The sequence below is a fragment of the Lutra lutra genome, chromosome 4 (genome assembly GCF_902655055.1).
Source record: "Lutra lutra chromosome 4, mLutLut1.2, whole genome shotgun sequence".
Lineage (NCBI taxonomy): Eukaryota > Metazoa > Chordata > Mammalia > Carnivora > Mustelidae > Lutra > Lutra lutra.
Window position 1 is genome coordinate 39624162 of NC_062281.1, and position 12499 is coordinate 39636660.

Genomic DNA, 12499 nt, shown 5'->3' on the forward strand with positions numbered 1-12499 from the left:
GCCAAAGGCAGAGGCTTAACCCACTGAGCTACCCAGGCGCCCCTACAATGTTTTTGTTGTTGTTGTTGTTAAGATTTTTTTTTATTTATTTATTTGAGAGAGAATGAGTGAGAGCGAGCATGAGAGAGGAGAAGGTCAGAGTGAGAAGCAGACTCCCCAAAGAGCTGGGAGCCTGATGCAGGACTCGATCCTGAAAGTCTGGGATCATGACATGAGCCGAAGGCAGTCGCCCAACCAGCTGAGCCACCCAGGTGACCCCCCCACAACGTTATTCTCAAACTCAGCATTTATTTCCTGAATACTCAACAGGTGTGTAATAGGAAATGAACACCATTAAGGACATAATCTAGAGAACCTCTAGATTCCTCTTCTGATGCTCAGCATCTACTGGGGAGGGAGGGAAGAATTCAAGAGGAGGTAACTGACGAAGAGCTAAGGGAGGTCAGAGGGCACAGTATTATTTTCAGAAAAGGGGAATAAAGAATTTATTGGAGGACATGATTATTTGGAAGGGTTGTTTTCTTCCTCATACTTTTTTTTTATTGAGATTTAATTCACATGCCATAAAAATTACTCTTTAAAACCATGTATAGTTCAGTGAGTTTTTGGTATAATCATAAAGCTGCACAGCTCATCACCACTAATTCCAGAATATTTTCACACTCCCAAAAAAATCCCCCATACCCTCAGCAGTCACTCCCCATTCCCCCTTCCTCCAGCCCCTGGCAGTTACTCATCTACTTTCCATCTCTATAGACCTGCCCATTCCGTACATCTCATACAAACGGAATCAAATAATATGTGGCTTTTGTGTCTGTGTGTCTGGCATAACGTTTGCAAGGTCTACCCATGTTGTCAGGCCCTAGGAATTAAAATAAGCTATAAAAGGTTAGGAAGGATTAGTTATTTCAATAATTTGCTTAAACTGTCAAGTTCAGAGACTCTCTCTTAACCCCCTATTCTCTAAGATAAGGAAATTAGCTCTTGCCAGCTATATGCTTATACTGAGATATATACTGACATAATTAAGTCTCTATATAAAAATAGAACCGGGGCACCTGGCTGACTCAGTCAGTGGAGCAAGTGACTCTTGATCTCGGGGATATAAGATTGAGCCCACATTGGCTATACAGTTTACTTAAAAATGAGATCTTAAAAAAAAAAAAAAAAAAAGAATGAGAAAGAAAAACTAATAAACAGCATTTACATTTTTTTGGTGTGATTATGTTCACCAGAGAACCAAGATACATATGTGTCTAGACCACATGGTGAAGAAAGCAAAAGAACTTTATTTTTAAATTTTTAAAGACATTTAATGAAAAAACATGAATGATCTATAGATTTAATGCAATCCCTATTAAACTACAAAATTTTTCACAGACCTAGGAAAAAAACAACCCTAAAATTTATATGGAACCACAAAAGATCCCAAATAGCCAAAGCAATCTTGAAAAAGAAAAACAAAGCTGGAGGCATCACCATTCCAGTCTTCAAATTATACTACATAATATAGTACTGGCACAACCACAGACCCATAGATCAACAGAATAGAATAGAAAACCCAGAAATAAAACCACAATTATATGGTCAATCTTCAACAATGCAGAAAATATCTAATGGAAAAAACACAGTCTCTTCAACAAATGGTGTTGGGAACACTGGACAGCTACATGCAAAAGAATGAAACTGAACCACTTTCTTATACCATATGCAAAGATAACTCAAAATGGATCAGGAACTAAATGTGAGACCTGAAACCATAAAAATCCTTGAGGAGAACACCGGCAGTAATTTCTCTGTCATCGGCTGTAGCAACGCTTTTTCTAGATACATCTCCTGAGGTAAGGGAAGCAAAAGATAAACTACTGGGACTATGACAAAATAAAGTTTCTGCACAGTGCAACAAGAACTGAACTAAAAATGGGAGAAGGTATCTGCAAATCACATATTCGATAAAGAATTAGTATCTAAAAAAAGGAACTTATCAAACTAAACATCCAAAAAACAAATAATCCAATTAAAATATGGGCAACAACATGAACAGACATTTCCCCAAAGACATCCAGATGGCCAACAGACACATGAAAAGATGCTCAACGTGACTCATCATCAGGGAAATGCAATCAAAACCAGAGTGAGATACCACTTCACACCAGTCAGAATAGCTAAAATCAACAACATATGGACCAACAAGTGTTGGTGAGGAAACCCTCGTGCACTGCTGGTGGGGATGGCAAACTGGTGCAGCCACTGAGGAAACCAGTATGGAGGTTCTTCAAAGTTAAAAACAGAACTCCCCTGAGATCCAGTAATGGCACTACTGGGGTGTTTACCCCAAAAGCACAAAAAAGAATTCAAAGGGATATATGCACCCCTATGTTTACCTACATTACCTACAATAGCCAAATTGTGGAAGCAGCCAAGTGTCCATCAACTGATGAATGGATAAAGACAATTTGGCATATATACAATGGAGTATTACTCAACGAAAAAGAGTTAATATCTTGCCTGTTTACAACAACATGGATGGAGCCAGAAAGTATAATGCTAAGTGAAATAAGTCAGTTACAGAAAGAAAAATACCATATGACTTCACTCACATGTGGAAGTTAAGAAACAAAACAAATGGGCAAAGGAAAACAGAGAGAGAGAGAGAGAGAGAGAGACAAACCCAGAAACGGACTCTCTGAACTGTAGTGAACAAACTGATGGTTACGAGGGGAAGAGGATGAGGGAATGGGTTAAACAGGTGATGGGGATTAAGGAGGACACTTGTAATGAGCACTGGGTATTGTATGGATACTGTAACACTGTATATTTAAATATGTACAATCTATACATATAGAAAAAGTTCTGGAAACATTACTCATGGGACACTGAAGAAGAAGAAGATCTGTATTAACTAGTAAGTTGTAACCAGACATTTTCATTTTTTATTTACTAACTTGTTTTTAGACAGCATTTAAGCCTGGGCAGGAGTAGGGCAAAGGGAGAGAGAAAATCTTAAGCAGTCTCCACATCCAGTGTGGAGCCCAACACAGGGCTCCATCTCACAACCCTGAGATCATGACCTGAGCTAAAAATCAGAGTCAGATACTAATCAACTGAGCCACCCAAGTGCCCCTGTAATCAGATTTTTTTTTGAGATTTTATTTATTTATTTGACAGAGAGGGACACAGTGAAAGAGGGCACACAAGCAGGAGGGTCGGAGAGGCAGAAGCAGGCTCTCTGCTGAGCAGGAGACCCTGGGATCATGACCTGAGCCAAAGGCAGACGCTTAACGACTGAGCCACCCAGGCACCTTGTAATCAGGTATTTTAAAAGTGTTACATTATCTCTGTAAATTCACTAAAACTCATTGACTTGTACATTTTAAATGGGTTAAGTTTATGGTATATAAATTATTACCTCAACAATGCTTTTTTTTTTTTTTTTAAGGATTTTATTCATTTGACAGAGAGCGAGACAGCGAGAGAACACAAGCAGGTAGAGTGGGAGAGGGAGAAGCAGGCTCCCTGCCAACCTGGGAACCCGATGCGGGGCACCTGGGATCATAAGCATCTGCCTTCGGCTCAGGTCAATGACTGAGCCTTCCAGGCACCCCTCAATAATGCCATTTTTTAAAAAACGTGTAACTAGACAAAATACCACATGTAAGGTATCACTCACTTCTCCCTAGGTTAATCAGTAAGCTTAACATCTGTTATTAACAAATATGCAACAGAACTACCTGAGAACTGGATAAGTTGATGCTTAAGCATAGGAGAAAAAATAAGAAAGAATAGTTGGAAGATTTCTGAAAAAGGAGGACAGATCAGGCTCACCGTACGCTATAGCATGTCTGCAGTGGGGAACTGGCACTGAGCATTCACTCCCACCTTCTAGTGGGTCTGCCTATTCTGCAGAGGCTAGAAAGGTACAATCTGCATCTTCCAGACTTCCTTGCAGCGTGGTGCTGGAAGCAGAAACGACTCCTCAGATAGATGGAGACACATAACAACGCTCTCCTCCAAACACCTTCTGCCCTGCCCATGGCCTATCCCGTCTAGTTTCAGCAATAATCCTGCTGACTCAGCTCACTGAAAACCCTTCTCCTTGGTATCGGATCATCCTGGTATCTGATCAAATTCCTCATCCCCCAGCCTCTACAATGTGCCACTCTGGTTTGCCTTCGGCAAGAATCCTATTGAGCTGTCTAGCAACAATCTCTCCAGCCTTGCTGTTTCTGCTCAATTTCTATCCATTGACCCCCACCTGCCCCATGGCTATCCCACTTCACTCATCCTTGCTGGAGGCGGAGTTGAGCTTGACCTCCTTCCCCTACTACACTACCCCTCTTGACTAAAGTTGTCCTTACCATCTTTAACAAGTGTCTGAGTAACTTTTGTGAGGTTTAGCCCTCTTTCTGTGGTCCTCTGTCAAAATATATATGCACACATATTTATAAATATGTTTAAGTTATTAAAAATCTATGGTGTCTTCAACTGAAGTTTTAAATATTTTATATTTTAAAGGTAAGGCACTCTATATCCTTTGTTTCTCAAAACATGTAATTATATTTCCCAAACTTTTCATATAAGAATGAGGTTAGACTCGTAGTTTCTCCATCTTGATCCTATAGATAGTTGCAAGGAATCTGCTTCAGGATTCTTTCTCTCCCTCTGCCCCTCCGTTGCCCGCTCGCTCTCTCCCTCTCTCTCTCAGATAAATAAACCTTTTTTTAAAAAAAGGAACTGACTCTAATCTTATAGATGTTTAAATATTTTACTTATTTATAATATTTACTTAAATATTTACTTATTTAAATATTTTACTTCTTACTTATTTACTTATTTATTATTACTTATTTATAAATTTAAATATTTACTTATTTATTTACTTAAATATTTACTTATTTAAATATTTACTTATTTAAATATTTTACTTATTTAAATATTTTACTTATTTTACTTACTAGGGGGAGTTGCAGGCAGAGGCAGAGGGAGAGGCAGGCTCCCCACTGAGCAGAGCCCCCCATGTGACACTAGATCCCAGGACCCGGAGATCATGACCTGAGCAGAAGGAAGACACTTAACTGACTGAACCACCCAGGCATCCTGGCTTAACGTACATAACTTTAAAAAAGACACTAAGCAAAGTTTGGGGGGGGGGGTGAGATTTTATTGAGAGAGACACAGCGAGAGAAGCAATACAAGCAGGCTTCCTGACAACCTGGGAGTCCAATGCAGGGCTCAATCCCAGGACACAGAGATCATGAACTGAGCCGAAGGCAGATGCTTAACGACTGAACCACCCAGATTCCCCATTAGCAAAGTTCCTTACTCCTGTAGGTAAAGTGGGGAAATGCACACCAAGCCAAACAGTCAGGTTACGTGAACACCCAGGTAAGCGAGTGAATGATTGTTCTCAGAGGTCTTCATTGGCCTTTCACCATCTGGTTCTCTGGCCCAGAAAGGCAGACCTGCATGGGCTATCAGCAGCCTCCCGTGCCCTCTGGCCTGACTGGATTCCAGTCAGGAGTCCAGACAGGAGAGCAGAGGCAAGGAGAGGGTGCCTTGGGTTGGGCTGTGGCCCTAGACCAGAGGCCACTCATCCTAAAGAAGAGGTTAACCCTGTAAGAGTCTCTTCTTCCCAGATCCAGTAACCACAGCCTCCCACCACTCCTTCAGGTCTAGGACAGTCTCTGTGGCTTTGATTATCCATGTCACTTCATTATCCCTAGTGGTCTTCGTACATCTACATCTTAGTTAAAAAAATCTCCCTTGACAATGTTCATTGAATTATCTTTAAAAAATAAAATAAGATGTGGTCAATGTGTAGAATATGCAACCTTTTGAGCCACGTGATTTAAAAGGTAAATATACAGATGGGAGGGTGGGGGGTGGATGATGGATAATGAAAGTAAAGGGCCAGGAAGGTTCCTATGGCTCTACTTCCCCAACTGCTGCATGGGTAGGTCTACTTCAAGACTGTGGGGATCCTTATGCACAGTGGACAAGCTGTGCAGACGGACTGCCAGGCTTCTATGGGGGTATGTGAATAGACAGCAGGCAGGCAGCCTGGGATCCTCTCCATGACAGAGCAAGGAGAGCTCTACTCTGTGATGTCAAGAGCCATATGGAGTGGTGCCTGGGTGGCTCAGTAGGTTAAGCCTCTGCCTTCAGCTCAGGTCATGATCTCAGGTTCCTGGGATCAAGCCCCACATACGGCTCTCTGCTCAGCAGGGAGCCTGCTTCCCCCTCTCTCTCTGCTTGCTTCTCTGCCTACTTGTGATCTCTGCCAAATAAATAAATAAATAAAATCTTTAAAAATGAAAAAAAAAAAAAAAAGAGCCATATAGAAAGCCCTAGCCAATAATTCTTTGGGCTTTCCAATTTCTTAGATTTTAATTAATTAATGAAGAGAGAGAGAGAGAGAGAGAGAGAGAGAGGCATGCACATGTTGGGGGGGATAGAGACAGCGGGGGAAGGAGACAGAGAATCCCAAGCGGATTGAACACCCAGTGGGGAGCCCAACTCAGGGGTCAATCTCACAACCCTGAGACCGTGACCTGAACCAAAACCAAGAGTCAGATGCTTGGGGCACCCGGGTGGCTCAGTGGTTTAAAGCCTCTGCCTCTGACTCAGGTCATGATCTTGGGGTCCTGGGAGCAAGTCCCACACCAGGCTCTCTGCTCATGGGGAGCCTGCTTCCCCCTCTCCTCTGCCTGATTCTCTGCCTACTTGTGATCTCTGTCAAATAAATAAATAAAAATCTTTAAAAAATAAAAAAACAGGAAATTAACACTTTTATAATATTATTAATTAAACTACAAAAATTATGTGAACTTTACATGTCTCCCTTTTATTGTCCTTTTTCTGTTGCAAAATGCAATCCAGGATCTTGTACTACATTTATTTGTGTCTCTTTAGTTTCCTCCAACCTGTGACAGTTCCTCATGCTTTCTTAGTGTAGTCAACTGGGGGGGGGTAACATAAAAATATTTATTTATAAATTATAAATATGTATTATCACTAATATTTTTGCATCATATAACATATATAAAAATACAAATGTTAAAGGACCAGATTTTTTTTTTTAAAGAGAAATCCTACTTTTTCTTTATCCCAGAGGATTCTCCCATATGCCTTGTTTTGATGTAAATAATAAATCTTATTCTACCAGATTATTTTAGGAAAATACCATATGGAAAAGTGAAACACATTCCTTCTCTGTCCTGGATAAAATCTGCATATCACCACCACCACTCCAAAAAGATATCAACTTAAAATTGCTATTTAAAGCAATTGCTGGGGCACCTGGGTGGCTCAGTGGGTTAAGCCTCTGCCTTCAGCTAAGGTCATGATCTCAGGGTCCAGGGATCGAGCCCCACATAGGGCTCTCTGCTCAGCGGGGAGCCTGCTTCCCCTCTCTCTCTGCCTGCTGCTCTGCCTACTTATTATCTCTCTCTGTCAAATGAATAAATAAAGTATTAAAAAAAAAAAGCAATTGCTTGTACCCATTTCAAGAATTATTTAATTCTATCCATGTGTGAGTTAAATATAGAAAGGCTTGTCAAACACAATGAATTTTGACCTACAAAATTTGTTTTAAAAAGGAGATGGGGCACCTAGGTGGCTTAGTGGATTAGGCATCTGACTCTTGATCTCACTCAGGTCTTGATTTCAAGGTTGTGAGTTCAAGCTCCACATTAAAGTGGGGGGTGGGGCCTGCGGCACCTGGGTGGCTCATTCAGTCAAGCATTAGTCTTTGGCTCAGGTCATTATCCCAGGGAGTCTCAGAAAGGAGTCTGCTTCTCCTTCTCCCTCTTCCCCTGTTCCTGCTCTCTCTCTCTCTCTCTCAAATAAATATCTATCTTTTTTAAAAAGGAGACCCAGGGGCACCTGCGTGGCTCAGTCATTGAGTGTCTGTCTGTCTTTGGCTCAGGTCATGCATGATCCCAGGGTCCTGGGATCGAGCCCCGAGTCAGGCTTCCTGCTCCATGGGAAGCCTGCTTCTCCCTCTCTCACTCCCCCTGCTGGTGTTCCCACTCTCGCTGTGTCTCTGCTATATAAATAAAATCTTTAAAAAAAAAAAAAAAAAGAAAAAAAGAAAATAAAATGTCCTGTTTAAAAAAAAAAAAAGCGATCTAACCATATGAAAAGGAATGTAAGCAAAAAAAAGTTAAAAAAAAAAAGACTTACTCCAGTCACTATCCACTCTTCTGTACCTTTTTATAACATGTAACTTAAATGACTGATAGAGTCCTAACAATAATTACAAACTCTTCATTCATTTCTTTTAAATATATGACATAGGAGAGAAACCTCCAATGCACTGGAATTAATATCCAGGACATTAGAGAACAACTACTATTTTAAACTCTTAAGTACCAGCAAGTCATTTAAGTCAGCTAAATTAAGCCTATACTGTCAGAGACTCATTACCCAGCTTAATCTCTGGCAATTAGATCAAGGCATATAGTATTACTATAGGATCCAGAGAACACTATAGCTGTATCATTTAAAACTTCCTTTTCTAACCTCAATTACTTTAGAAATGGAATCCTGCTACTGGAAACAGCGAAACGATAATTTGTTTTTAAATGTCAACCAAACATTCTGTCTACAGCTTACATAGTCTTTTAGCTCAGGGGAAGGAAGGCAGAGATACTAATTTAATATTAATGGAACTCATTATACTTTTTGGAAGAATCTGTTAAGAATAACAGGGTTATTCAAAATCATGAGGAGCAGCAACATTATAGCAGAAGTCCCGTCTCAGTCTGACAAGGTTCCACACCCCAGGAGAATATAATGTCCTGATTCTTTGGGACGGATCACAAAGCTATGGTGGTAGAAGGTGACAGAAAGCGTCCCTGGGGGCGCCTGGGTGGCTCAGCAGGCCGGGCATCCAACGCTTGGTTTTGGCTCAGGTCATCATCTCAGGGCCCAGGAGACTGAGCCCCACATCGGGCTCCACGCTCAGCACGGAGTCGGCTTGTTCCTTTTCCTCTGCGCTCTCCCCTCCCCCAGTTCATGCTCTCTCTTTTCCCTCTTTCTAAAATCTAAAATAAAGCAATCTTCGGGGCGCCTGGGTGGCTCAGTGGGTTAAGCCGCTGCCTTCGGCTCAGGTCATGATCTCAGGGTCCTGGGATCGAGCCCCGCGTCGGGCTCTCTGCTTGGCAGGGAGCCTGCTTCCTCTCTCTCTCTCTCTCTCTGCCTGCTTGGTCTCTCTCTGTCAAATAAATAAATAAAATCTTAAAAAAAAAAAAAGAAATCTTCAATGAAACAAAAAAAAGAGAAGAAACAAGAAAAGAGGAGTGGAGAAAAGAGAGAAGAAAAGAGAAGAGAAGGAAAAAAAAAGAAAAGAGAAGAGAAGGAAAAAAAAAAAAAGAGAGAAGAAAAGAGAAAAGCGTCTCCTGGTTTTCTGCTTACTTCATTACTGGTTTGCTCCCGGGCTCCTGTCCTGGCCTCTACTGATGGGGCTCCTCCAGGGCTCAATCCGGTACCCCTTCCTTTTCCTTCTTCCCCTTCACTATGTCCTTAACATAAATGCCATTTCTAGGCTGATGTCCTCAAATTTACATCAGCCCAGACGTCAGGGTTCTGGGTTACAAAGTCACATACCCAACCACCTTTTTTTATTATTATTATTTATTTATTTATTTATTTATTTATTTTTAAAGATTTTATTTATTTCTTTGAGAGAGAGAGCATGAGAGGGGAGAAGATCAGAGGGAGAAGCAGACTCCCCTTGGAGCTGGGAGCCTGATGTGGGACTCGATCCCAGGACTCCAGGATCATGACCTGAGCTGAAGGCAGTCACCCAACCAACTGAGCCACCCAGGTGCCCCCCCCAACCACCTTTTTGATCTCTCCACAGCTCGTGTTTTAGCTGCAGCATACCTAAGTAAGAATGGTTAGTAAAAGAGCAAAATATACTGGCATTTACTATGGGCCAGACCCCATCCTATGTGGGTTTTTTTTCCATGTACTAACTGATTTAATCACCACGACAATCCCACGAGGCAGATACTATGATCAGCCCTATCTCTCAGTGGGGGAATGGAAGGCACACAAAGGTAACTGACTAGCCCCATGTTAACACGTTTAATATATGGCACAGTCAGGATTCAAACTAAGGTCTTCTGCTTCAGAGCACAGATTCCTAACCACCTCGCTGAGTTACTCAAAGCGAAGCCAAGTTCCCTCCCTAGATAAGTACTCATCTCCCGAACCCAGACTCTCTTCCCCCTAGAGATCAGTCTTTTATTCAAGCTGGAAAGCAGGGATCGTCTGATTCCTCCCTCCCTTCCTCACCCACACTAACAAGGTCTATCAATTCTACCTCCAAAACCCACCCTCTTCCCCATCCTCAGTGCAGCCTGGATCACAGGGAAACACCCCCGAACTAGTCTCCAGACCTCTATACTCACGCACCAGTCTCCTAAATGCATCCTCCTCTCTCAGCAATGAAAGGGATCTGCATAAAACACACATCAATGCATAACCGCTGAATTACTAAAAGCCACCGAACAGCGATGTTCTCACCCTGGGAACAGAACCCACAAGCCTCACAGTCTTCTGAATGTTCCCAGTCTATCCCAAAACTGTACCTTGAGTCACTGTCTCCCCACCTTACTCATTTTGCCCCAACCTTTTTCTTAAAATGCATTTACAGTTCTCCAAAGCCAATGACAATTACATTTGCATGATCTTTTGTTTGGGATTATGCACAACACTGCCCCTTTCAGGCAGTGTGGACACAGCATGACTATAATTATAAAATGTTCAGTTGTCTATGACCTTAAAGCTGGGGGGGCCCAGCCTCCTTCTGGTCTATCACACATCCACATTCCTGTGTATGTTTCTACTTATTGGAAAAAGGCCCAAGTCCACCAAATAATGAGCAACAGAGCTTCTGGAACAGAGAATGATCATCTCCTAGAAGAAAGGTAAATACAGAAACATTAAGAGAAGAACCAATGAGATAGATATGCATGATCCTTATGACCCTGCTTCCTGCCATTTACTCCACATCCTCTTAAAAAGGCCAAAAGGTGGGGGCACCTGGGTGGCTCAGTCATTAAGCACCTGCCTTCGGTTCAGGTCATGATCCCAGGGTCCTGGGACCAAGCACCGTGTTGGGTTCCCTGCTCCAGGCGAAGCCTGTTTCTCCCTCTCCCACTCCCCCTGCTTGTGCTTCCTTTCTCACTTTGTCTCTGACAAATAAATAAAATCTTATTTAAAAAAAAAAAAAAGGCTATGGGGCACCTAGGTGGCTCAGTGGGTTGAAGCCTCTGTCTTCAGCTCAGGTCATGATCCTGGGGTCCTGGAATCTAGCCCCAAATCAGGCTCTCTACGCAGCAGGGAGCCTGCTTCCTCCTCTCCTCTGCCTGCCTCTCTGCCTACTTGTGATCTCTATCAAATAAATAAATAAAATCTTTTTTAAAAAATTTAAAAAAAATTTTTTTAAAGGTTAAAAAGGCCCAGGGTAAAAAACAACAGAGCAGTAATTTAAAAAATTAACTTTCTTTAAACAAAGAAAGTTAATGTAAGGTGGGGTGAAAAAAAGGAAGGGGGGAGGGGTGTCAGGAAAGGGGGGTGGGGTTATGGACATTGGGGAGGGTATGTGCTATGCTGAGTGCTATGAAGTGTGTAAACCTGGCGATTCACAGACCTGTACCCCTGGGGATAAAAATACATTATATGTTTATTAAAATATTTAAAAATTTTTTAATTTAAAAAAAAAAAGGAATAGGAGAGACATCTACTTAGACTCCTGAACTTAGAACAGCAGCAGAACACAAGCAGCACGTAAGTATCTGTTGATCTGATTTGTAACGACGGAAAGAAAGGGAAGTATCAGTTCAAATGGGCCCACGAATCAATATTTGTAATTTAACAGGAAGACCTGGCGGCAAGATTCCCCACCCTTGAAAAATACCCCAAGAGCCACGACAGCTGCTATCTGATGTACTTACTGGCATCATCCATGAACTCAAAGTCGCCTCCCAGCTCAGAACTTGAGAAGTGGTACTGGTCCGGGTCCGCCAGGGCACTCAGCAGAACCAGCAGCACCACAGCGTTGATGACCTGCAGGGAGAGAAATAAGCACCCCAGAAAATGGTCCCTATCGTAAGAACTTAAACTGACCACATGGAATTTAACATCAGCAGAGGGTCCCCCATCCAACCCTACGACCCCCCACCCCCACCACCACCCCCAGGGTGCCTGAGGACATCCTGGCAGCCAGGGAAGGGCAGCAGATTTCACCTCCTGCCGCCTCAGGGCGGAAACCCTAGAGCAGGTGAGCAACCCATCCGGACACACACAGCAGTCCTGATGCCCAACAAGGTGGGAAACACACACAGACTCCAGTTAGCCAAGTGCGCTCTGATAAGCAACCACAAGTCTTTCCAGGTGATCCAACATTTCCACAGGGTCAGACAATGTGAGTTTTGAGACCAGCTAGGACACAAAAGTCAGAGAATGGTACAAAACCACGGCAGCAGAG

General features: G+C 42.4%; 1 protein-coding gene across 1 annotated transcript in view; it reads right to left on the reverse strand.

Annotated features, from left to right (window-relative positions):
* LAPTM4B (lysosomal protein transmembrane 4 beta) overlaps positions 1-12499 on the reverse strand; it is a 78373-nt gene that overhangs the window by 36137 nt on the left and 29737 nt on the right. The window contains exon 2 of the mRNA XM_047725852.1: positions 11967-12078. Coding sequence (XP_047581808.1) covers positions 11967-12078 — 112 coding nt within the window. The remainder of the gene's footprint in view (positions 1-11966; positions 12079-12499) is intronic.